Source organism: Schistocerca americana, chromosome X (assembly GCF_021461395.2).
Source record: "Schistocerca americana isolate TAMUIC-IGC-003095 chromosome X, iqSchAmer2.1, whole genome shotgun sequence".
In the NCBI taxonomy this organism is placed as follows: Eukaryota; Metazoa; Arthropoda; class Insecta; order Orthoptera; family Acrididae; genus Schistocerca; species Schistocerca americana.
In genome coordinates, this window is record NC_060130.1 from 941,559,564 (window position 1) to 941,587,305 (window position 27,742).

Below are 27,742 nucleotides of genomic sequence, written 5' to 3' on the forward strand. Positions count from 1 at the left end.
TATAATCTTCATAGCAGCACTGAGCTGGATGTCCACCATCTTTACATGCTGGCTGGTTAACCACACTAGTGCACAGTACTCAGCTGCAGAGTTCAACTAAAGCAAGTGCAGAGGTGCATAGTGTATCCATTGATGTTCCCCAGTTAGTGCTGCATAGCCTCTGAATGAGATTATTGTGTGATCTTATTTTATGGGATACATTTTCAAGATGTCTTTGATTGATAAGGTCCTATCTAGAGTAACTGTCAAGCACTTTGGTTGTTGCTGATAGGGGAGTTCAGTGTTGATCATGTGAACGTTCAGCTTTTATCCCACCATTTTGTTGTTCAAATGAAAATATCCTACATCGATCTTGTTGGGATGCAGTATTAGCCTCCATTTAGTGAAATACCCATGCATTTTATTTAAATCAGCAGTGAGAATGTTTTCAGCATCTTTTAACTGCTTGTTCAGGACAGCTAGAGTCATATTATCAGCATAGCTGAGTTCCCGTGACTGTGTTTCAAGCAGATTAGAGATGTAGTGGTTAAAAATGATTGATGCTAGTACTGATCATTGAGACAGCCCATTATACAATTTCCTATGTTTGGCTATGTTATTAATCACCTGGCAGTTTCTATCTGAAACCATGTTGTCGAAAAGTCTCAGTGTGGTTCAGGATGGGTCTACTTTTATTAAATCGTGTAGAAGCCCTTCTTTGCACACAGTGTCATAGGCAGCTGTTAGGTCTGCAGAAGCTACCACTATTTTTTTGATTTAGAATATGAGCCTCAGTGTGCATGGTTAGGCTCAAAACCTGGTCTGTACAACTCCTGTCTGATCTGAAACCTTCCTGCTCTGGTGGGATAACTTCTAGGATTTGTGAACCCATCCTGTTCAAAAGTAGCTGTTTAAGGGGTTTGTACAGCTGCTGAGAAAAGCTATTAGGTGGTAGCTTTTTGCTTTATCTGATGATTTGTTTGCTTTCAGCATTGTCATTAGTTTAGTAATCTTAAAAGTTTTTGGCAGGCAATCCAATGTTAGTATGCATGAGTAAAATTTTATCAGCCATTTCTTTATTTCCTTCCCACACTGATTCAGGGTCCAATCAAAACCAGGCACCTTACCCATTTTAACATCACTGAAAGCCACTTACAGTTCTTCAGTGTCAAAGGTCAGAGAGTACTCAGTTTCTTATGATGTTACTTGTTGTGTATGTCTGTATTCCTTTTTAAATTTTTGTGTTTGATATTTGTCTTGTGGTGCTCTAGATAGTGATAGAGTTCTACTTGCTATCTCATCAGGTGATACTGGACAAGTTACTTTGACAGGTGGTTTGCTTCCACTGATCTTCTTCAGTAATCTCCATGCTTGCCTGTTAGATTTTTTAAAAATGTATTTCAATAGTTGACTTAATCCTTCTGTTTCTTCGTGCATTGTCCAATTTCTCTAGCAGTTCATTGGCTATGTCTGCATCACCATTCTTTATGTAGGTTTCAAAATGTTCAGCATAGTCTTTGCTCCATCCTGGAATGTATTCTTTGTAGTGCCCACATGGTATATTCTTTTTTGCTGTTGCAATCACTGTGCCTGTGAATCTGTTGTAATTTTTAGATGTTGGTGGGATCTATCTTACAACCTTGTCAAGTTCTTATGAAAACTGATTCTGTGTTGAGAGTCTCTGCCCTAGGCTGCTGATCTGAAAGTTCCCTTATCCTATGCATCAAATATGATACGTAGGCTGTTTTCCTCTATCCAGTCAGGTAGTGCAAGGCCATTCTGGTCATTGAAATTGTAGTTCCACATTGTACAGTGACTTTTGAAATCTCCCAAGTAGAGAGCTGGGTGGGGAAAGGGAGGGCGGTGGGGAGGAGGTTAATACCTCAGGAGGCCAGTGAGCCAGTGGAAGCTTGTCAGTATTAGGTATTTAAATCTCTTTGACTTTTGTAACAACACTGTAAATTCCAGTTTCAATGCCAGAGGACAGTAATTACACATTTTCTATGTTGATGTGAATACAAGTGACACAGTTGTGTGCGTGATAGTATTTATCCAGATATCTTGTGGTGTGTAGCTCTGCAAATGGTGCCTCTTTTGACATCTATTTTTAATGGTCCACGTGTACTCTGGTACATTCTGGAAATTTGGAAAATAGTGTGAACCATAATGAGAAAAAATGATGAATATGCTTAAAATTTGAAGAGCTGTAGACCCTATATCATGAGTACTATAGCAGAAGTCCAGGAGAGATTTCCACATGTCTGCATGCAGAGCTCGATGTGCTGCACCAATATCAATCAGACTTTAGAAAGCATAGCTCTGTTGATGATGCAGTAGATATCACTGCATGCTAGCTGGATGACACTGCTAAGAATTATGCAGTTGCTATAATGATGGACATTGTAGATGCCTTTGACAATGTCTGGTGACCTGGGAAGTTTGTCCAGTTAAGCCCTTTCAACAATCTGCCCTACAACTGTGTAGGATGAACTGTTGAGTGGGAAGTTGGGCAGTTAAAGATAACAAAATGCTGTCCACAAGGTTCTATCTGCTGTCCAGTTCTTCTCATTTAACTGTCAAATCTTACATAACCCTGCTGAAAGAGGACAGCGAAGCAGGTGGTTTGTTCGCACATATTGATGATGTACCAGTTGTTATTTCAGTGAAATTCAAGAAGCAAAAGCAAGAAGGTGATGGGTAAATAATATAAAAACAACAAGCAGCAGCCAGACAGGCTCTTTCCTGCTGAAGAATAGATTGCTCCTGACTAGAAAGTCAGAGAAATTTTCATTCCCAAAAGATTGATGTGTAGAGATTAAATTTACATTTAGAAAAGAAAAGAAATGTTTCATATCACCACAGCAAGGTCACAAGAAACTTGCAAAATTATGTACAAATTAGCTGAATTTGGAATTTTGACATAAACTACCATTGTTAGCATTGAGACTACACCATAGTGTCATCATTACTGCCACTGTCGTATTCGTTACATGTGTGGGCATTACAGCTGAAGTCAAAGCACCCCTCCACCATAGATGGTGAGATGGTTTTGTAAGATAAATGGTGGTCTTTGTAAACATACCAATAAAAGCATTGTCTGTATTCTGTGAATGTATCTTACCAGTATAAATTTCAGATACAGAACTGCTGCGTATTACTTGTTGCAGAAAGGTTACATGAATATGTAAGGCAGATAACTGAAGTCAAAATCACGAGTAAGATTCAATTAAAGTTATGGAGATTTTTTCCATGGCAAAGGAATTTGCACAAGGACAACACCTGTTGTATTTGCGAGCTATTCTCAGATATTTGTAAAATGTTGATGAAATATGTGTACCCAAGCAGTGGCTTAAGCCATTTTGTGATGTGAACTGGACTATAAGCTCTCTATCTATACAAATTTTGCAAAGGACAGTGAGATGTCAATACACTGGTCATCCAGTCACACGTCATGTTACATAAAACCTGTCAATAACACAGACCTTCAGGGATGTTGAGCAAGTCAGGTTTTCATGAACAGGCGGAAGCAGCTAGTGCAACCTTTGTATGCAAAGTATACTAACAACCAGTTATGATTAGTGCTAGTCTATTCGTTCTGTAAATCATAAGAATTGCTTCTATATTACTTTGTATATGTGTATAAGGGAGACAGTTTTCACTTTGCACATGATAGTAAAGGCAAGGCTTAACAAAAATTGAGACACTTCATTGGATTTGTTGACCTAGAAAAAGCATTTGACAGTGTGTGACGATGTGAAGTGGTGCAAGATGTTTGACATTCATAAGTCAAGGAATGCAGTGTTTCTCTCCTACTGTTCAGCCTGAATACTGAACAAGCAATGATGGACATAAAAGAAAGGTTCAGCTGGGGGATTAAAAATCGGGGGTGAAAGGACATCAATGATAAGATTAGCTGATGATAGTCGTAACCTTAATGAAAATGGGGAAGAATTATGGGACGTGCTGAATGGAATGGGCAGTTCAATGAGCACATAATATGGGTTGATAGTAAACCAAAGAAAGACAAAAGTGATGAGAAGTACCAGGAATGAAATCAGCTATAAATGTGAACTGAAGTAGACAATGTGAAGAAATTCTTCTATCTTGGAAGGAAGCTGAATAATGCATGGTAATGCATGGCGGATGAAGTGAGGAGATTATAAGAAGCAGTCTAGTGATAGCAATGAGGGCATTTCTGACTAGAGTCTTAATTTGAGGAATACATTTTCGAAAATGTGTGTCTTGAGCAGAGGACTCTATGGATGTCAGTCATTGTGGAAAAATATTTGTCGGCTAGACAGTGACTTCTCTTTAATCTGTGATGAAGCATCTTTTGCTTTCTTAACAATTTTCTAACATGGCTAGTAAATTTGGTGGGTCATTCCCAACCCTTACAACTTTGCTCAGCACATACTGGTCTAAGGCATATTTTACAATGCTTTCGAATTTTATCCATCTATGCTTCATATCTTAATACTTGAAGCTGAGTATTTGATGTTGATTACTCAGAAACTTTGCAGTTTGTTTCCTTTCACTCTTGCTAAGTAAAAATATTTTCCTACCTTTCTTAACAATCCTAGTAATGCCTGCTGGCAATAATGTCTTGCTCTACCTCAACTGTTTCTAAAAGTTCAGATCCGTTAGTTAGTAGCAGGTCTAACAAACTCCCTTCGTGAGATAGTTCCCTATCTGCCCAAAGTAATTTTCAGTCAATACATTCAGAGCAATCTCATATGAATCCTCATCTCTGGCAGTGCCTGTTTTAGTCATAAGCTATTCCCATTCTATAACAGGCAAATTGAAGAGTTCCCATATTATAACAGTATCATCAGGAAACTTACCGTGATCTTCTCCAAGTTTTCTCTGAAATGCTATGCTACTATAGCTCTTGAGGCAGATGGTCAATAGAAGCAGCGGATACCATGGTTGACCTGCCTTTGATGTTTACTTTTACTCAGATTACACCACATTTGTTTTCTGTAATGAAGTCACTAGATATTATTGAGTTTTTCCATGAGAATAAATACATCACTACCACTGGTGTCTGTTCCAACCTTCCATTATATGTTCCCAGAGTTTGGAAGAACAATATTACATGAAGGTATGCAAAGAATGCTAGAAATTCTGTTTGAAGTTCAGCATATGGAGAGAAATTCCTAAGTGCAAAGCAGTAAAAACTGATTTTTTTGGTTAACTTGTCTACGTATTGGTGATATCTTATTTAGTTTTATTATCCACCTAGCTGCATAGGGACTTTGCACGTGGGCCTCATTCAGTGTGTGCTCATAGGTCTCTACTTTTGGAACCTGTAAGTCATTGTTATTTGTTTTTAGTTTCATAACATGAGTCTTTGTAAGAGTAACAGTTAAACTGTTTGCCATGAACAATTTGTGAACCTGTTCTACTATGGTATTCTCCTGGCTCTGTATGTTATACAGTGCGTTAGGGTCCTTTATCACAATACTTGTGCCATCATCTAACATCACAGTTTTTGAAGAGTCCACCAATATCCCACAGAATTTAGTTTAATATGCTGAGCCAAGTGCTCCTAGCTTTAGAGGAATTTAAAATCCTGTTTCCTGCTGCACGCAGCACTCTCTTTAGCAGTGGTGTTGCCTGGTGGCTGTTTTCACCACCTTAGACTTGCAGCAGCTGGAGACGGGGTCTTCCCACTCATGACATGCAGTAGAGCAGAATTCACTAACAGTACTGGTTTGCTCTAGCGGTTGTGGTGATAGGGTTTTTCCTCCTGGAATCACTGAGGCGAGAAGTGGCGTAAGTGGATGTTGATGTGTTGGGTTCCCATCAGGCCATAGTGTGCACAAGAGTGAAGTTATATACTATTCAATATTCTCCTGGAAGTAGAAGTGTTTTTAACTCATTTCTCTCAGCTGCCCAATGGCTTTGTAACTCACAAATTGTGGAAGCACTGGCTAGCATCAGTCATGTTTCACCGGCTGTAGTGCAATATTTGTTTCTGAGTGCAGGTACCAACAAATTGGTTTACAAGAGTTTTTGTGGCGAGTTTGGTGAGCGTATGTGTTTCTGGTCAATTATGGTATAGCATCTTGGGAAATTGGTTCTGGCACAATTGTGAAGTTTCTGCAATGACACATAGTTGGTGATTTGAGACATTTACATTGTCTCTTCATATGTGAACCATGTGGAGGATTGTTTATCAATAGTTCATCTGTCTGGTGTTAAGTATTATCACTTGTCTATTGGGATACTTCAGTTTGCGGAATCTGACTGAAATCGTGTTATGATTCCCTATATCAGTGAGTTTATTGACAGGGAATTAGTTCTGCATGTCATCTGGGTGGAAACAGTCAGTCTCACTTGCAGTACTGTTTTGAATGTTAAACGACAGTAATTGAATGTGGTTGTCATAATTAAGACTGGTTATGCCACATGTGGTTAGAGTGGGGCTTGGTAGGATGTGCCCGTGCGTGTATTTCTGAGGATGTGTTGTTTATGATAGCCATGTCTGAGCAAGCATTGCCTTTTGGCTGGCTGTGCTTTATGAACTTTTCTCAGTCCAGTTGGATGTGTTAAGTGTGTGTGTAGTTTAAATTGTTGCTTTGTGTCAATCAGTGTCTCTCTTGAATATTGTCATCATGTGTTTTGGCATTACAGGCCAATTCTTGTCAGGCATTGAAGATTAATTTTAAGTAACAATGTATGATTGTTACCATGGTTCACCCACATTGCTCAACGGCTATCTTGAGTGATTAACTGTAAATACATATAGCTAGAGTTGTTCTCATCATAAATCGGCATTATTGGGTTGATTTCCAGCAAGGCTACTGTTCTAAGCTTGTATTTTATGGTCAGCAGTGATCCGCCTAAAGGCTGTGTTGTTATAAAGGTGTTTTTTCCCCAGTATATATTGAAAATGTAGAAAAGCCCCGGCTAGTGCTGTCTTAGGGTAAGAAGCTTATTGTCTGATAGTTGTAAGAGGTATTACACCATGATTGGCTACTGCCTTAGTTGTAAGTGACGTTACCATCATTAAAGTTCGTAAACATCAACAGCTAGCTTAAAGAGTCAGTTTAGGTGTAGCTCAGTGAGTAGCCACTAATTCACAGCAACCATTACTATTAACTGGGTACTGGGTTACGTATGTAACTAACTCTGCTATGGATGTTGTTTATTAATTGTAACCTGTGGTGACCATTAAACTGTGTGTTAATCAGAGTCACTAGATTGTGACTTGAAGTGCATTGTCTGCCTTGAGATTAAATATTCATTGATACCAGAATTTTACTTTCTTGAAGTGTTCAATTAGTTGTAGCCAGTGAATGTATTGCTGATCAAATATTTAAATTGTGGGTTTTGCACGTTTTTATTTGGAGTGTTTTAAATATGAATGTTGCCAGCTAGTTGCACTGTTTGTCAGAGTGAAGAGGAATCTGAAACCTTTCTGTAGATCACCATTGGTAATTATTCCTATATGCATAATCGGTGTTTGCCACTTAACACAAACTATGACCACCTTGTGGCACTGATTAAGACACAGTTTACTGGTCACTACAGGTTACACGTAACAAACAACATTGTATGTTTTTATTTGGTGTGTTTTAATATGAATGTTGCCAATCAGTTGTGCTCCTAGTCAGAGTGAGAAGGAAGTTGAAACTTTCAGTAGATCACATTATTATTCAGGTCTCTGTTTCAGAACAAAATCACTTGTGCCTTCCATTTGTCTTCCACCCTCAAGAATTTCAATGTCACTGCTATTGACACTGCACTGGTTGAGCTGTGTTGAGCTCTGATGTCCAGTGCAGAGTTCAGTCTGAAGATGTTGTATGGTCAAAATTCTCATATTCCAAAAACCGAAAATTGCATGCTTGAGCAATTTGAAACTGAAGGATTGAATAAAAAAGATTGTTTCAGCTCAACCAACCCTCAGTCACAAAAACCCAATGCTCCACTTGCCAATTTTATTGTGTGGCATATTGTCTGGCATCATTTGTCAATGTGCCAACCTGTTTTCTATTGTCAAGATGAGACTCCATTGATGGAATGGAAATGTCCTTTATATCATACCATTTTAGTGTCTGTAGGACAATTTTATGGTCTATACATTTGGATATCATGTCAAAATCACAGAAAATGGCAACATGTTAATTTCCCATGTTCATTTATACCAGAACTGAGTTTTTCATATAATATATTGCTTTCTTAGTAGAGAAATCTCTACTGATGCCAGATAAAGGTAATGAAATGTTATTCTCAGTAAGATGATATAGTATTATATTGTAAGTTAACTTATCAACAGTTTTTGAGAACATGTGAAGATGTAGGTCTATACTTGATAATTGCTTATCTCAACTTCTATAAATGGCTGTTACTACCACATACCTCAGTCTTTCAGGAAACACACCTTGACTCATCAACTTGTTACGCATTGCACGTGCATCCAGAAAAGCACAAGATTTTAGTACTTTGATTAAAACAACATCCATATCAAAAGAGTTACTTCTTTTCAAGGACCAAATAATTCTTGTAATCTCTGTAACAGTTGATTTGGCAAAACTGATGTCTAACAGTGGAGTTTGTAACTATCCTTGATCAGAACTATCTCAGATGCAATCAGTATTGAAATATCCTCTTACAATCCCTTCCATTCATTTTTAATTCTTACCTGTACTCCCTGTAACTGCTTAATGTAGTTGAAAAATTTGTTGTTGGGGGACTTCTAGAACTGCTGTCTTGTATGTTTCCAAATCTGTTACTGAAGTATAGTTGTCCAAGCACTTTTCAGTGCAGTACCCATCTGTGCATTGTTGGCTGTTCAATGGGTACAGAAAATCGAACATTGTACCAATTATGCTGAAAAGTAATGAAAGTTATGTACAGTTTTTACACAAACTAATATTTATGGAGCTATCACTGCTTTTCTTTAGAACATAAATGACGCCTAAGATGATCACATTATAAAGATATAAATTAAGAATATTAGGTGTAAAATGCATGAAAACTGTCAATGATGAACCAATCAAATGAGGGTTGTAACTTTGAGAACACTACTTGCACCAGGGTTGGCTGGCAGCACTATGTGTTGAATGTTGTCAAGTGAATGTAGCATACTTTTTCTTGTACATATCTGTCTTGTATTGACAACATGAACCAGAAAGTCTCCCACGTGGTGGTTTGTTCTGACATCTACACATGGCTGCCAATTCTAACTGCAGGCAGGTTCTGAAGGTCATACCTATAAACAAAAACCTTTGATAATTATTGACTGAGCTATTGGCCAAACAATTAAAATGGAACAGGAAATTTTGTCTGCAAATTATCTCAGTTCCTGCAAATGACATTTTAGTCTGCATCAAAAAATCACCCTGTGTATTAACGTATAAATTACCAGTACCATCAGTAAGACTATACTGTAGTGGTGTCAGTTATAACGTCAAGTTTAACACATATGTTTCAGAACAACACAACACATATAAGTCACAGAGTAAGTTGACAAGCAAGACATGTGTACATGTTAGCATTTGAATGAGCACTCAGTCCCAGTCTAGCGGCCACTGCTCGGCTGGCCGCTTAGGTGGCACAGCTGCTGCATGGCTGGCAGACAGCGCCGCACGTAGAAGACGCGCGTAATTGCGCGGCGGCACTTTGAATGATCGGCGAGTCATAACACTTTTCCCCCCTTTGAAATTGTTGCACTGGTCTTGATGGAGGTGTCCTGGAGATGGCTAACGTCCATAGGCGTTGTTTGACTCGCCGTAAAGTCTCGAGGAGGAGGCTTCCCGTACGGACAGAAGTGTCCCCGATGATAACGGGTCGAGATGACAGGAGACGTAGGGGTCGAATCTGCTGGGGCCCCATGCATCAATCTGCCCGTTGCGGCAAGTCCAGTTTGATATGACAGGAGACATGGGCGATGTGTCGGCGTCCGTTGGAGGAGGAGGCGAGTAGATTTGTTCTGACAGAGGATGGTCATCTGGTTCCTGCGTGGGCACGTCTCCTGGTGGCGTCCGTTCTTGTGTTGGCATCGCGATGACAGTGAGAGGGCTGCGTTGTGAGTATTGAGAGATGCCAAGATCCCGAGCGTCAGGTAGAGCCAAAGGTGGTGCAGCGGCATTCGGAACAGGCATTGCAGGCACACGAGGCCGAAGCTGGTCCGAATGACGCACTGCAACACCCGTGTCCGTCTGGATTTCATACAGGCATCTGCCACAGTGTCTTAATATGCGGCCCGGGCTCCATTTTGGCCACCTGCCATATCCCCGTACCCAGACGAGGTCGTCGGCGGTGAACCGGCCAAGTGAAGGCACCTGCGGCCGTGAGGTGGAAGGCCGCAGAAGATGAAGTAGCGTGCGGGGCTGTTGGCCATGTAAGAGCTCAGCCGGGCTGTGGTCACCCGTGGGGGTGAAACAGTAAGACGCCAGAAACTGGAGAAGTGCATCATCAGCAGCAGAAGAAGTCAGAAGGATCCGCATCTGAGCCTTAAATGTGCGGACCAGTCGTTCAGCCTCATGCGTTGGATTGTGGATGGAACGGCGGGGCCGTGACATGCATAACGCCGTGACGAGCACAAAAATCCGCAAATTCGGAAGAGGCAAATTGCGGACCATTATCAGTAACAAGAGTAGAGGGGAGGCCTTCCAAAGAAAAAATGCGGGCGAGAGCACTGGTGGTTGCCGCGGTGGTAGGCGACGTGCAACGGACAATGAAAGGAAAGTTAGAGCAGGCGTCAATTACGAGGAGCCAATAAGTACCTAAAAAGGGTCCCGCAAAGTCAGCATGAATGCGCTCCCAGGGCTTCTCAGGCGAAGGCCACGGTGACAAAGATGACTTCGGGGCAGCGGCCTGTGATGCACAAGTGCCGCAGGCAGCGACCATGTGTGCTATTTCAGAGTCGATGCCGGGCCAGTACACATGACGGCGCGCCAGAGATTTTGTGCGAGACACACCCCAGTGCCCTTGGTGAAGGAGGCGCAAGACCGAAGCACGCAAAGACGCAGGTACCACAACATTGTCGGTGGAGAGGAGGATAACATCATCCCTAGCCGTGAGGCGGTAGCGCAAAGCGTAGTAGTTCCGCAACAGATCAGAAGTCTTAGCGGACGGGTGATCTGGCCAACCCTTCTGAATACAGCGTAAAACCCGGGAGAGGGTAGTGTCAGAACCCGTAGCAGCCGCCAGCCTGTCCCCAGTGATGGGGAACTCGTCCACAACCCGATGCTCAGCAACATCCAGGTGGAAACACAAAAGTTCGTCCCTATCGAATGCCTGATCAGGACCCATCGGAAGGCGAGACAGAGCATCAGCATTTGCATGTTGAGCCGTTGGCCGGAAATGAATCTCATATTTGAAACGAGACAAGGAAAGAGCCCAACGCTGGTGGCAGTGTGCAGCGTTGTCGGGAAGTGACGTTGATGGATGAAACAAGGGAACAAGTGGTTTGTGATCTGTAACAAGATGAAATTTTGAGCCATAGAGAAAAACACCAAACTTATGAAGAGCATAAATAATGGCCAAAGCTTCTTTCTCAATTTGAGAATACTTTTGTTGGGCATCCATGAGCGTTTTGGAGGCATAAGCAATGGATTGTTCCGAGCCGTCAGAAAAACGGTGCGCAAGGACTGCACCGACGCCGTATTGAGAAGCGTCTGTGGCAAGAACAAGATGTTGGCCAGGTCGATAAGTAGCCAGGCACGGGGCCTGTTTCAGCATAGTCTTCAATTTCTGGAAAGCCGCTTCGCATGACACGGACCAGTGAAAAGGCACGTTTTTATGCAACAGGCGATGCAACGGCTGAGCCACCGAAGCAGCAGACGGTAAAAACTTGTGATAGTATGCTATTTTCCCCAAGAAGGCCTGCAGTTCCTTAACAGATGTAGGTCGGGGAAGGGCATCGATCGCAGCGACAGTTTGCTGAAGTGGACGAATACCATCCTGAGAGAGTTGAAACCCCAAGTACGTGATAGAGGCCTGAAAAAATTGTGATTTCTGAAGATTACACTTAAGACCGGCAGTCTGTAAGACATGAAAAAGTGTGCGGAGATTTTGAAGATGTTCTTTAGTGGTGGAGCCAGTGACAACAATGTCGCCCATGTAATTGATACACCCAGGGACAGGGAGGAATAATTGTTCCAAGAATCGCTGAAAGAGAGCAGGGGCACTAGCAACCCCGAATGGCAAGCGTTGGTATTGATAGAGGCCGAAAGGCGTGTTAGGGACCAGAAACTGCCGGGAAGCAGCGTCGAGAGGAAGTTGATGATAAGCTTCTGACAGGTCAATTTTAGAAAAATACTGGCCTCCAGCAAGTTTAGTGAACAGTTCTTCAGGACGGGGCATAGGGTAAGTGTCAATGAGGCATTGAGCATTTACAGTGGCTTTGAAATCGCCACAGAGACGAATATCACCATTTGGCTTAGCAACGACAACGACAGGAGAGGACCACTCACTGGAAGTGATGGGAAGCAAGACCCCTGAAGTAGTGAGACGATCCAACTCCCGTTTTACCTGATCACGAAGGGCCACAGGAATGGGCCGAGCCCGAAAAAACTTTGGCCGAGCAGTGGGTTTGAGCATGATATGAGCTTCAAAGTCGTTTGCACGGCCTAACCCAGAAGAAAAAAGGGACGACAATGTCGTCAACAAGGAATCCAGTTGAGCATAAGGAATAGCATCAGAGACAATATTGACAGAGTCATCTATGGAGAACCCAAAAACGCGAAAGGCATCGAAACCAAAAAGATTTTCTGCATTGCTCTGGTCGACAACAAATATGGGAACAGTGCGAACGACGGATTTGTAAGATACCTCAGCATTAAACTGTCCCAAGAGAGAAATCTTCTGTTTATTGTACATCCGTAATTGCCGAGTGACAGGTGACAGGAGTGGAGAACCCAACTGAAGATACGTCTGACAATTAATTATAGTGGCAGCAGAACCGATATCCACTTGCATGCGAACATCTCGACAAAGGATTTGGACAGTGAGGAATAACTTCGCTGAAAGGGAAGAAGTGCAATTGACAGACAACACAGAATCAGCGTCATGTTCATGAACATCATGTATGCGGTCAGATTTGCAAACGGAAGACACATGACCTTTCTTTTTGCACTTGTGACACACAGTCCAATGTTGGGGACAATCCTCGCGTGAATGCTTCGTAAAACACCGCGGACATGAAGGAAGTTGCCAGGGGTTTTGCTGCAGTTTCTTAGCGGGTTGTTTACGGCTAGGCCGAAGCTGCGTGTGGGAGCGCACTGCGGCCACGTTGGCCGGCGGGGACGCGCCGCACGTGTCGTCAACAGTGCACAGAGGTTGTATTTCCCCGACATCACCCCACACCTCTATTTGCGCCCCAGCGGTGTGAGAAATTTCAAAAGACTGTGCAATGGAGAGAACTTCATCTAGAGTCGGATTCGCCAACTGAAGGGCACGTTGCTGAACTTCTTTGTCGGGTGCCGACCGGATAATAGCATCCCGTACCATGGAATCAGCATAGGATTCTTTGTGAACGTCAGTAACAAATTGGCAATTTCGACTGAGGCCATGAAGTTCAGCAGCCCAAGCGCGATAGGATTGATGTGGCTGTTTTTGACAACGATAAAAGGCCACATGAGAGGCTACCACATGCGTTTGCTTTTGAAAATAGACAGACAGAAGTGAGCACATTTCGGCAAAGGACAAAGACGCAGGATCCCATCCTCGTCGCCAATTGTTATAACGTCAAGTTTAACAAATATGTTTCAGAATGACACAACACATATAAGTCACAGAGTAAGTTGACGAGCAAGACATGTGTACACATTAGCATTTGAATGAGCACTCAGTCCCAGTCTAGTGGCCACTGCTCGGCTGGCCGCTTAGGTGGCGCAGCTGCTGCATGGCTGGGAGACAGCGCCGCATGTAGAGGACGTGTGTAATTGGGCGGCGGCGCTTTGAATGATCGGCGAGTCACAACAGTGTCTTTTTTCCCGCATTTTATTTCACCAGTCACTTCTTGATAAATAGAATTATTATTGCCTTAATATGTTGTGTGCATGTATCTAATAGTTATTATTTTGCCAATCTCTCTCCTTTTTTGTAAAAGCTGTTGCTATATTATTATAGCATATTCAATTTGATGGTAACTGAAGTTTTCATTACTTTACCTTCATATTGTTGCTATATCTTCTGTTGCAAAGAATTTCAGTTGTTGTGTACTTCATGTCATTGAAAATTATCAGCCTTGTGATTTTCTGTGCTTGACTTGTTTGCTTAGTAGATGTGAATTTGTGTGTTTGAAATACAATCTCAGAAAACTGAATTGATGGCAATCCACATTGGACATGGCAGTGTGAGTTCTATACAGTGCCATAAAATTATTGGGCTTGTGTACAACGTAATAAACAAAAGAGATTGGCAGGGGTGGGAGGGAGAGAGAGAAGATAAATCTACACTATTAATCCTGAATGGTGTGCTGAGGCTTGAGTTTATCTGTGACTTGTACTTAATCAGAAGAAGATTGTGTTTATATTTATAGTTGATTTGAAGAATAATCAAGAACAGGTGATTTCCTAAGACCCATCAGTTATATTTTTACCTAGTGTTCCTGCAAGTATTTAAAATTTTGTTTCTGTAATGTGTAGATGGAATCAGTTCAAAGTGATACTGCGTTTGTTTAAGCAGAAGCCCAATGTAAATGAAAAATTTCTTATTATAAACAAAATATTTTGTAATATGAGGTTTTATGTGCCCATTCAATAAAATGATCTCAAATTAATATAGTGTGATATTTTGTTTAAAAACATGTTCTTTAACACTTACATTATCTGTAAATATTGTTAACAGATTTCTTTAAAATGTTTTCTTCAAATCGTCTAAAAAACTTATGGTAGCTCATAGGCTGTTGATAATCCTTTATTCATAGATTATACATGACTGGTTTCACAATATTGCAATCCCTTCTTCAGGTGAAAAAAGCTACAAAAACATGTAGTATCAATTAGGAGCAAATTAATAATACCAAACATGTTGGATACCTAAACCAGAAAAAGAAGCAGTGAAATACTTGCATAACTTATTGAACATTAGGCCATTGAAATAGTATGATCTCCCAATATTCAGATGGTACTTGGCATAAGCATTGCCATTTAAAATGTATGTTGAGTAATCCAGAAAAAGAAAACCAAGAAATAGTGGGTGTAGGCCATATAACTGACTGCTGCAAGTCGCATTTTTAGACCTAAAAAGGGAACATAACATAAGAAACCTGAAAAAGTATTGGAAAACTAACTTATGGTAAAGTAAAGGAATGACGGCTCACCAGTGCTGTAAAATGTCTCCAGCAGGAAGGTCGTATCACTGCATGAAGGTATGGACATGGCCAAGTGCCAGAGAAAAATTATGTTGGGCAATGTGCTGTGAAAGGGCAAGTAAGAAATAGTGGAATATGTTGGTAGAGAGGAAAGTAACAGTTTTGAAACAAAGGTTGGGAGTCATTACATAGACAAAAAATGTAGCAGTGTTACTTCCTCGCCACTTTCATGCCCTCTATCATTTTATTCCCCTACTTCTTACTCGCTCTCTCGTGGCACATTGCCCAACATCAGTTTTCTCCAACACTTGGTTATGTTCACACCTTAATGCGGTGGTATGACCTTCCTGCTGCAGGCAGAGCCACAGTCACTATATGTGGTTTTTGCTATTTTCACAAATTCTGCAGTAGTGTTGAGCCATCATTCTTGTACTTTAGTGTAAGTTAGTTGCTCTGTAGTTTTTTGAGTTTCTTGCGCTATGTTGCCTTTGTTAGGTCTAAGAGTGTGACTTGCAGTGGACTGTTACATGGCCTAAAACCACTAATTCTTGGTTTTCTTTTTCTGGATTATTCAACATCCATTTTAACTGGCAATGCTAATGACAAGTGCCATATGAACACTGGGAGACCGTACTATTTCAAAGGCCTAATGTTAAATTAGCTGTGTAAGTATTTCACTCCCTCTTTTTCTGGTGTGGGTATCCAACATGTTTGGTATTATTAATTTGCTGCAAATCAACATATGTTTTCATAGATTTTTTTTTTTTACCTGAAGATGCGATTACAATGTTGCATAGCTGGCCGTGTATAATCTTGGAATAAAGGATTATCAACAGCTAACATGGTTTCCAAAAATTTTTTAGAAGATTTTAATAAAACATTTTTAAAGAAATTCGTTAACATGTGTCATCTAAGCTGCGGATGGTTGCACCATAAAATGATGTTCTGTAAATATTTCTTTGTCATGTCCTTCTATCCTGAGTCACCCCATCACATGTGCTGGCCTGTGTTGTGCTGTCTACTGGCACTATGTAGGAGTGCTACTCACTCACTCACTCCTGGGGTACTGATTATACTTCATATTTTACTGTTCCTGTTAATATGTGTATCTAAACCGAATACTGCAATGGATTAATTTGAGACCACTCTGTTGAATGATCACATAAAATTCTCCCATTTTGTTCATAAAAGGAAGCAGACCAACATTTTTCATTAACACTATGTGTTACATGAAACACATGATGAACAATATTTGTGTAGGCTGATTCATCTACACAGTGAAAAACAAAAGAGAAAATATTTACCAAAATCCCAGAGAATATGTGCCGGACAACTCAGAGGAGAGATACTTGGTTTCATATTTATGTTTTATATGAGCTGGAGGATATATCATAATTGTGACAAATATCATACTATGGAAATTTGAAGGTTTCATATAATTCATGTTTTAGGCAATAAGGAATCATGTAATGTAATTGATAGCATCAATGAATGTTTAAAAGTGCACCAAAATACTATCCCTTATAGTGTCAAGAAATGCAGTTGCACAATAAACGAATTTCAATACATTGAGGGTTCTGAGTAGGCAATGATCCGAGGGTAAAGGTAACTCTGCATTTAGCTGTAAACATGTGCCTTCCAAATGAACTTTCCATTTACACTCTGTCTGATGTCTACTGAAAGTCTCCAAATACTTAGATTTCCATGTATGCTACAAAGCTATAGTTCTTAAATGTATCTTATTGAAAACACTTGTAAGTTTCTTTAGTCAACATTTTGTGACTGTGTCAAATTAAACATTGTGAACTTGAAGTATTATAAGTTGCTGGCATCAAGTAATACTTTACGCTTTCTTTGCTATATTTTTAGAGAGGTGGACGTGATGAGCCACCTACCTGGCAAGACATTGAGAAGCTGCAGGCAACATTGAAAAGTGTGTATCGCGATTGGACTGTTGAGGGAGCTCTTGAGCGGGACCAATGTTATAAACCAATACTTGAAGCTATTGACAACCATTTCTCCACTGAAAAGGCGTGAGTAATATGAGAGTTGTTATGTTATTCACCATAGAGATGACACATTTAATTGCAGACAGGCACAAGAAGAAGATTGTTACACACTGAGCTTTCAGCCAAAGCCTTCATCAGAAAAGAAAGGAAAACACACATTATATTATTGTACCAACTGATCTAAATTTTTAAAGCAAATTAATGAATTATGTTGCATGGGTATTCAAATTTGTGTCACTGAGCAAGCTTTAGGTAAATGCTTTCTGTGTTGTTTGTTGTACTTAGGAAATATTGCCATCTGCTTTATAAAGATAAAGATTGGGGTTTAATTTCCTGTCAGTGACAATGTTGTTAGAGCACTTGTTCAGGCAGGAAAAGAATGAGGAAGGAAATTGGCTGCTTCCTCTTTACCTTACTTAATTTTGAGAGACTACCAAAAACCTTAAACACTATGACCCTCTCTCCCTCTCTCTATCTCCCCCTCTCTCCCTCTCTTTCTCCCCCCTCTCCCTCCCTCCCCCCTCCCCCTCCCCCCCTCCCCCTCCCTCCCTCCCTCCCTCCCTCCCTCCCTCCCTCCCTCCCTCCCTCCCTCCCTCCCTCCCTCCCTCCCCGTCCATCCCTCTCCTCCTCTATCACTCTTCCCTCCTCTCTCCTGTTTTCTCCCTCCCCCTCTCTCCCTTCCCCCCTCCTCAAATCTCCGCGCTTTTGTGCCATGGTTTCCATTCCAAATACCAAGTGAGGTGGTGCAGTTGTTAGCACATTACGCTTACATTGGGGGCAGTGGTTTAAATTATCATCCAGTCATCCAGATTTAGGTTTTCGTCAATTTCCTTAAACTGTTTAAGGTGAATACTAGGAAGGGTTCCTTTGAAAATTACGCAATTTGCTTCCTACCCCAACTATCTCAATGCAAATTTTAACTTGTGCTCCATCATTAGTTAACTCATCACCAACAAGATGTAAAACTTGGATCTTTCTCCCCATCATTCTAATTCCATCATTTTCTACCCTATTATCATTTTCTCATGTGCTGCCCTTTACAACGCAAGATGATTAAGAGTGAAATGGCTAGATTTCTATTCCCTAAATCATACCAAGACAGTTCCTTTTAGATGAACAAAGCTGATACTCTTCTCTGTCTGTGCTAGGACTCCACCTATAATGGCTTTATCTCTGATGGTATATTAGACTGTAATTTTCCTTCCTTCTCTTCTTAGTTTTCCATGTCATGTCTTTACTGTATCTTCCTGTCATTGTCTAGAAAGCTGATTCTTTTGTCATTCATTTCACACAACCACAATATTTACAACATTATGCGGAACACATTTAAATGCTTCTGCAACTGTGTTCCTTCCTTGTGTTTTGATGGTTGAAAATTTTCAGAGTCCTAATTGTTTTATTCTCATGATTTCACTTCTGTTTTCTGTTATTCAGTTGCAGAGATTCTTGTGAAAACAATTATTGTCAATGCAGAGTTCTCTTGTGCTTATGTGGTACGTCTATTTTGAGAAAAAGTCAACAAAAAATTATTTATGGTTGGTTCTATCACAAAACTGATAGTTGAAAAGAAAGTGACGGTGCCTCAGATTTATGAAATACGACTGTTTTGTATGAGAAATTGAGATATTGTACTGTTTGAGACTCTTGGTGTCCTTACTATTTCAATATAAGATTTTTTGGAATGACTACTATGTAGCATTGAGTGTCTGTCTATTAAAGTTAAGATTAGCTGTGTAGTGTTCAGAGTAGCAGCAAAGTGTTAAAAGTTGTCCATGGTTATGCTATCATCTTTCAGGCGTGCATCCAGGGCAGCAGTATTTGATCTTCTGATACATCAGCTGTTGACCATACAGCTATCTTCGAGGTGTGTCAGTGACTGAATTAAAACCATTTGACATAGAGATATACTGTGGAGTAAAATATGCATGTGTTAGAGATAAGACAGTCTACACAACAATGCCAGATAAAACTTTATTTGTGTAGGAATAAAACATAGCAAGCACTGTGGATTTACTGACTCAGCACTTGTTATGTTTTCTTCTTAGACACACAAAGTTGTACACATGGCTGGCACTGTTGTGTTGACTGTTTTATCTCTGATGTATGTACATTTTATTCCACAATATATTATTCATCAAGTGGTTTTAAGTCAGTCACTGACTCACTTTGAAGATGGTTGTGCGTATAACAGGTGAAATATTGGATGATGAAATATTATTGTCCCAGATGCGTGCCCTTAAGAGGATGTCCTCTCTGCTGAGCAAACTAGAGCTCATACATTTAGCGGAGTTTCTATATTCTGTCCTTGAAATGCTGAGAACTCAGAATTAGTACCATTGCTCTGCAACAATTTGAAAACCAATGAGGTGAAATTTTAGTAGGAGATAGTAGGTGACATATCTCTAAGTTCATAGGATAGCAGGACCCTGATTGATAACATTTTTATTGACTATGCATAGGCTGAAACAAGTAATGTGTACCAAATTGTTAATGGAAATAAACACTGTAGTACCTTACAGCCCTGAGGCATGTTCACACACAACAGAGAAGCTTATTTATGAGAACAGGATACAATGTTTTAAGAATAAGTGAAAAGAGGTGGTATGGGATGAGGTACAGGGGTTGGGCAAAAATACGGAAATGCCATGGGAAATGCTTCAACAAAAATGTGGACCTGGCCAAGCCTGCAGGTTGTGGTTTTGTTTTTGACCATGAATGGCACCAGTGCAATGCCCTCAATACATTGCAAGTGTCAGTCATGGGCACAACAGTGTTCTGCGTAGTTGTGAGTGCGTTATGTTGGAGCTAAGTGAATTCAAATGTCAGCAAATTGATTGTGCTCGTATGGTTAGTGCATCTGTAAGCAAGGTGGCCGAAGGGTTTGGTGTTGCAGGTGGCAGCATATTGAAGATTTATACCGCATACAGGAAAAGTGGAAAAACATCACACGCTGCGTCACAATGCAGATGAAAGTGTATATTGAGTGATCATGGCAGATTATCATTGAAGAGTTTTGTGATGAAAAATAAGAGAATGACAGCTGCAAAAGTCACCACACAACTGAATGTTGCACTCATTGACTCTGTCAATGTCAAAACAACACAAAGGGAACTCCATTAGCAGGGACTAACAGGGCAGTCTGGGATTCCAAAACCACCCATCAGTGATGCAAATGTCCGTAACAGGAAAATGTGGAGATGAAGCCATAAAACCTAGACTTTGGAGCCATGGAAGAAAGTTATTTGGTCAGATGCATCTTGTTTCACACTGTTTCCAACTTCTGGTCGAGTTTGCATCCCAAGAATGAAACATTGTGTGGGTTTGGTGATGATTTGGGCAACCATATTGTAGTATTCCATGGGCATCATGGTTACTCTGAAAGGCTGCATTACTGCCAAGGATTATGTGATCATTTTGACTGATTAGGTCCATACCATGGCACAATGTTTCTTCCCCAGTGGCGATGATGTGTTCCAGGATGACAGGGCCATTGTTCACACAAGTCACATAGTCCAAGATTGGTTTTGTGAGTAGAAGAATGAATTGTTGCGTCCTTCCTGGCCACCACAGTCAAAGATCTCAATGTTATTTATCCTTTTTGGTCTGTTTTTGAGAGAAGGGTGTGTGTTCGCTATTGGTCTCCATCATCATTACCTGAACTTGCGACTGTTTTGCAAGAAGAGTGGTGTAAGATCGCCTTGAAAACCATACAGGACCAATATTTCCTGACTTTGAAGTGACTGGAAGCTCTTTTGAATGCCAACAGGTTTCTTAAACCATATTAGGTGTGGTAATGTGTTTTGTTTTTGATGTTTCCATATTTTTGTCCAACTCCTGTATATATAGAAAGAGATGCTAATGTAGAATTCAGTATATTCCATAGTAAATTTCTGTCAATATTTGAAAGTAGCTTCCCTAAAATGTTATTCAGAAAGTCCATTTAAAAAAAAGTAAGCCATGAATAACTGAAGGAATCAAAATTTAATGTAAGAGAAAAAGGGAAATTTATAGAAGCTAGAATAAGTCAAGATCCAACATTATTTGCATTCTACAAAAAAGGAAAGTTATTAAAATGTCCAGAAATATGCATGTTCTGACAAAATAAATAATGCAGATAACAAGATTAAAACTGTATGGAATTTCATGAAATGGGAGATAGGCAGGCTAGTTAGTGTACAAGATAGAACAACAATTAAACTAAATGACAATGTTGTGACTGACAATTCAAAAGTTGCAAGTATTTTCAACAATCACTTTCTAAAAGTAGCAGCAAAAATAGGATTAAGTAGTTCAGTTGAAGAAACAATAGAATATATTAAGACTGTCATTCTATAAAACTTGAAGTGAATAGAAGTAGCACCAAAATCCTGCACTGAAATTAATAGAATTCTAAAAAGCAAAAGCTCGTATGCTGTTGATGGAATTTCAAACATAATTTTGAAAATTTGTTCTTGCTTAATAAGCAGTGTCCTTAGTGATAAATGTAGTGCTTCATGGCACAGAGAATTTTTCCAGACAGATTAAAGTATGCAGCTGTTAAACCTCTTTCCAAGAAAGATGACAAGAAAGACTTACATGATTAGTTGTCCAATTTCCTTACTAACACGTTTTTCTGAAATACCGGAGGAAGTAACGTTTGCTAGAGTAATCCCACATTTAAATAGAAGTAATTCACTTACCATGTTACAGTTTGGATTCTAGAGAGGTTGCTCCACTGAAAATGCGATTTATAGGTTCACTCACTAAATGTTACAAGCCTTAAATAATGAAATATTGCCAGTCAGTATTTTTTGTGATCTTCCCAAGGTGTGTAACTGTGTAGATCATGTTACTCTCTTAGAAAAACTTAAGATTTATGGAATTGGCGGCTTTACACACAATTGGGTTTAGTCATACTTAACAAAGAGAATGCAAAAGGTTGTGCTGAATAATTCAAACAATATTGAAAGGAGAGAAAATTATAGTCACTGGGGAGAAATCACACTGCCCACCAGGTTTGTTTTGGGATCACTCGTATTCCTTATATATGTGAATTAACTTCCGCTTAACATTCATCAAGTAGAGTTGGTACCTTTACTAGTGTTATAATAAGTCCCATTAGAGAGGAAGCAAGAGAAAACATTGTTAATGATTTGTTTCAAAGCATTATTAAGTGGTTCTATGAAATTTGTCTGGGTCATAATTTTGAGAGAAAAAAAACTATATTCAGTTATGTACAACAAATAATGTCATATCAACAATTGATGTAGCACATGAACAGTAGTCAGTAAACAGTGTAGAATGCACCAAATTTTTGGGTGTAAATATTGATGAACAACTGAACTGGAAGGAGCGTATTACTGACAGTTAAGTCAGCTGCTTTTGTTCTTTGTATGGTTGCTAATCTTGGAAACAAGCAGATAACTTCTTGACATATTTTGCATATTTACTCTTGATAATATTGTGTGGAACTTTTTTTTGATTTGTGACTTAGAAATAAAATATTGATTGCACAAAACCAAGCAGGTTAACTGCACCACACTAATGTGTATGTTCGCTAATGAAATTCATCACAAGTAATCCATCACAACCTGAGAAGAATACTGAGGTCTGTCCCTACAACATTAGAGGAAAAAATGACCTTTATTACACCTTAATAAGCTGTCAGTGGCTCAGAAATGAATTCAGTATGAAACAACATAAATTTTTGCTCTTTTGTCCAATAAAACCTAAAATGTCTGACAGGTAATAAGGCAAGTTTTAAATCCATTCCATGTATGTCTTTTTTTTTTAGAAAAAAATTAAAAACTGATAGTGTGTTAAAAAGCCCTAGTTTTTAAGTGTAGTTGCATGAGTAGGACTAAAAATATATGTTCATTAATGTTAACATGAATTATGTATCCGTACCCTGTAAACTGACTCATTCCACATCATTTTGATGCAATAATCATTCAGCTGCTCCATGAAACAGATAACTAACTAACTATCATAGGTTAAAGTGGAGGAGTAACCATTTATATTGTGGGAATTCATTCAAGGGTGTTGCCACAACATTCGGCTCTCATTTATTGCATGACTGGTTTTAGGGCACAATGCTTCATTTACAGTAGCATCCTGATACCATGATAGATAATATGGTGAATGAAAGTTCCTAATAAAGTATAAAATCTGTCAAATTGATAATACTACAACACATCAAACTTAAACAAACCAATTGTTATGCAGCCAAAATTAATAATTGTGAACCTATTCAGTATCGCTCTATACAAATATTCTGTAAATGGTCACATTCCTAGGAAGTGCAGCATATTATTAATCATAAACTTTATATACATGATGTATTCGGTTTCATGTCATCCAATGATGAAAAGAATATACAATATAAAACTCTGTTTGATAGCTGAGTGAAGTCACAAATTAAATTGCCTATATAGTCAATAGTCACAAGGCATTAATAAAATGGCAAAGCTGTTTTAAATTTAAACAAATGCCTAACTATGAGCCATCAAATGTTGGCCCACTTTCATGACTTGCGCACTTCATCTGGTATAAGTAAGTAATGGAACGAATAATATTGAACCATATGAGTCAGCTACAACAATACATCTCATATTATGATAACTTTCTATAATTGCTTGAAAAATCATGGTATGCAAAGAGAAGTACCAGTTTTATGAAATATGGCAGCCCAAGAAGAAATAACAAAACAAGTAAGCCAGGAGACTCAATTCACAAACAGTTCAACCCATTCTTAACCCCTTAACATATTGGTTTTTTTTTTCCTTTTCTTCCCAAATTACAATAAAAAAATTTTTTTTTAATTAATGAAAAACATCCTATATTGAATGTCATTACATATAGACACATAAATATAGCTTTTAAAGCTCAAAATAATGAGTTACAAAATTTTGAAGAGCATCAGTAATAAAATCTCAAGTATACTTGTGCACTGGGCTTTGACTAAAATGTCCTGCAACTTGAAGTCATTTTTTAGTTTCTGTGTAGCTGTGAAGTCTAAACTTGTATTTCACAATGGTTTCCTGTGGACAGAAATCTCGTACCACTGGCCAATACTTGTCACTCAGCTGACAAACTGTTGTCAATTTCAGTCTCAATTGAAGTAATATCACATTCTTCTTCACTTTATGAGCTGCTAAATTCAATATCAAACTCAGGATCACTAGAGCCATCCTTTTTTGGAAACACTGCCTAAACAATAATACAGGACACAGGTTGAAAATGCACATTTTGTTGCTGAGTATCCAATGCTGCACACATTAAAGAATATCTAATGGCAACCACCTCAACCAAAACATGACAGCCAGGCTACAAATGTAGAACTGGATGTGCTCTCTAGCGGCCAAACACTTAACTATCACTTACAGAAAGCTATAACCACCATTTGACTGTACGATATGGTTCATTACACAATCTAGATTTCAACCTTAGGCCACTATCAGGTGTTACAAATTTAAAAAAATTGTCTGAATTGTTTGGAACTACACAAGTCAGATGACTTTCATTATTTTATTATTTTGACAGAAACTTTAACTCCTGTGTATACTTGGGCAACTTAAGAACAGACCTTCAAAACAATCTTTCTGCAAGTTTTGCATGACTGTGGCTCCACATGAAGGAAAAATCATTACTTAAATATTAATGCTGAAATGGATACAAGAGGGGTTTTATGTTTTGAAGGTTTGTTCTTAAGTTGCCTCAGTATACTCAGGAGTTTAAGTTTCTGCAAAATAATAAAATGAGGCAACTCAGGGCTCTATGTTAAGAGGGTAAATAAAGTGAATCTCATAGACTGAACAGAGGTAAATTTGGTAATAAGTAGACATAAATTGATACTTGCAGTAAAGACATGGGCTAACAGCATCAGACATCCCATGTTCATTTTATGTAAGTATGAGTTATGCTGTTCCATAAAAACACGGGAGAACTGCTGGATATCAGTAACGTCCTGCCATGATATTTCGGCGCAGAGATTTGTGGCCATCTTCAGGTGAGTGCCCCTGTAGTACATCACATGAGTTATGCTAGTTGTGAGTTGAGTAACCTGGCAACCTTGTCACTGTTATCTTTTCTTGGCCTGCCACATTCCATGATGCTGGTACGTGTCTTCAAATACAGTAATTTTTTGAGCAGTTGTGGGATATTGTTATTAGGGTGTATTGCAGTGGCTGACCAACATGTTTAAATATTTTTCATTCAATTACTTTAGTATATGTATTGTGCAGTATCATTAACTGTAAGGCCATATTGGGTGGCTCATAGTACATGACTAGTTGTCTGTTTGCCTAAATTGTTGTTAAGAATATTTATGACAACACATTAGTTTTATGAATATTCTACAAATATTCAGGCATGCTAATTTTGGCTGCTAATCATGTATCAGTTGCAGTTTTATAACAAATGTCCTTCTTAGCACTGGATGATATGAAAAGGAATGTTGTTGTTGTGGTCTTCAGTCCAGAGACTGGTTTGATGCAGCTCTCCATGCTACTCTATCATGTGCAAGCTTCTGCATCTCCAAGTACCTACTGCAACCCACATCCTTCTGAATCTGCTTAGTGTATTCATCTCTTGGTCTCCCTCTAAGATTTTCACCGTCCATGCTGCCCTCCAATACTAAATTGGTGATCCCTTGATGCCTCAGAACATGTCCTATAGTCAATCCCTTCTTCTAGTCAAGTTGCGCCACAAATTTCTCTTCTCTCCAATTCTGTTCAGTACCTCCTCATTAGTTAGGTGATCTACCCATTTAATCTTCAGCACCACATTTCAGAAGCTTCTATTGTCTTCTTGTCTGAACTATTTATTGTCCATGTTTCACTACCGTACAGGGCTGCACTCCATACAAATACTTTCAGAAAACACTTCCTGACACTTAAATCTACACTCAATGTTAACAAATTTCTCTTCTTCAGAAATGCTTTCCTTTCCTTGCCATTGCCAGTCTACATTTTATATGCTCTCTACTTCTACCATCATCAGTTATTTTGCTCCCCAAATAGCAACACTCATCTATTAATTTAAGTTTCTCATTTCCTAATTTAATTCCCTCACCACCACCTGATTTAATTCAACTACATTCCATTATCCTTGTTTTGCTTTTGTGATGTTCATCTTTATCCTCCTGTAAAGATGCTGTCCATTCTGTTCAACTACTCTTCCAGGTCCTTTGCTGTCTCAGATAGAAATACAATGTCATAGGCAAACCTCAAAGTTTTTATTTCTTCTCCATGGATTTTAATTCCTACTCCAAATTTTGCTTTTGTTTCCATACTGCGTGCTCAATATACAGATTGAATAACATCAGGGATAGGCTACAACCCTGTCTCACTTCCTTCCCATCCACTGCTTTTCTTTCATGCCCCTCAACTCGTACAACTGCCATCTGGTTTCTGTTCAAATTGTAAATAGCCTTTCGCTCCCTGTATTTCACCCCTGCCACCTTCAGAATGTGAAAGAGAGTATTCCAGTCAACATTGTCAAAAGATATCTCTAAGTCTACAAATGCTAGAAATGTAGGTTTGCCTTTCCTTAATCTATTGTCTAAGATAAGTCGTAGGGTCAGTATTGCCTCACTTGTTCCAATATTTCTACGGAATCCAAACTGATCTTCACTGAGGTGGGCTTCTACCAGTTTTTCCATTCTTTTGTAAAGAATTCATGTTAGTATTTTGCAGCTGTGACTTATTAAATTTTTGCACGTGTCAACACCTGCTTTATTTGGGATTGGAATTACTATATTCTTCTTGAAGTCTGAAGGTATTTCACCTGCCTCATACATCTTTCTCACCAAATGGAAGAGTTTTGTCATGGCTGGCTCTCCCAATGCTATCAGTAGCTCTAACGGAATGTTGTCTACTCCTGGGGCCTTATTTTGACTTTCAGTGCTCTGTGAAACTCTCCATGCAATATCATATCTCCCATTTCTTCTTCATCTACGTCCTCTTCTCCATTTCCATAATATTGCCCTTAAGTGCATCACTCTTGTATAAACCCTTTATATATTCCTTCCACCTTTCTGATTTCCCTTCTTTGCGTAGAATTGGTTTTCCATCTGAGCTCTTGATATTCATGCATGTGGTTCTCATTTCTCCAAAGGTCTCTTTAATTTTTCTGTAGGAAGCATCTACCTTACCCCTAGTGATATATGCCCCTACATCCTTACATTTGTCCTCTAGCCATCCCCGCTTAGCCATTTTGCACATCCTGTCGATCTCATTTTTCAGATGTTTGTACTCATTTATGCCTGTTTCCTTTACTGCATTTTTATATTTCCTCCTTTCATCAATTAAATACAATATCCCTTCTGTTACCCGAGGATTTCTACTTGCCCTCGTCTTTTTACCTACTTGATCCTCTGCTGCCTTCACTATTTCATCTCTCAAAGTTACCCATTCTTCTTGTACTGTATTTCTTTCCCCCATATTTGTCAGTTGTTCCCTAATGCTCTTCCTGGAACTCTCTACAGCCTCTGGTTGTTTCAGTTTAT

General features: G+C 39.4%; 1 protein-coding gene across 2 annotated transcripts in view; it reads left to right on the top strand.

Moving 5' to 3' along the window:
• The window catches only part of LOC124556655 (carnosine N-methyltransferase), a 191,714-nt gene that overhangs the window by 55,778 nt on the left and 108,194 nt on the right, over positions 1-27,742 (top strand). For both annotated transcript variants that reach the window (XM_047130624.1, XM_047130623.1), the window contains exon 4: positions 17,117-17,280. In XM_047130624.1, the coding sequence (XP_046986580.1) occupies positions 17,117-17,280 (164 nt within the window). The remainder of the gene's footprint in view (positions 1-17,116; positions 17,281-27,742) is intronic.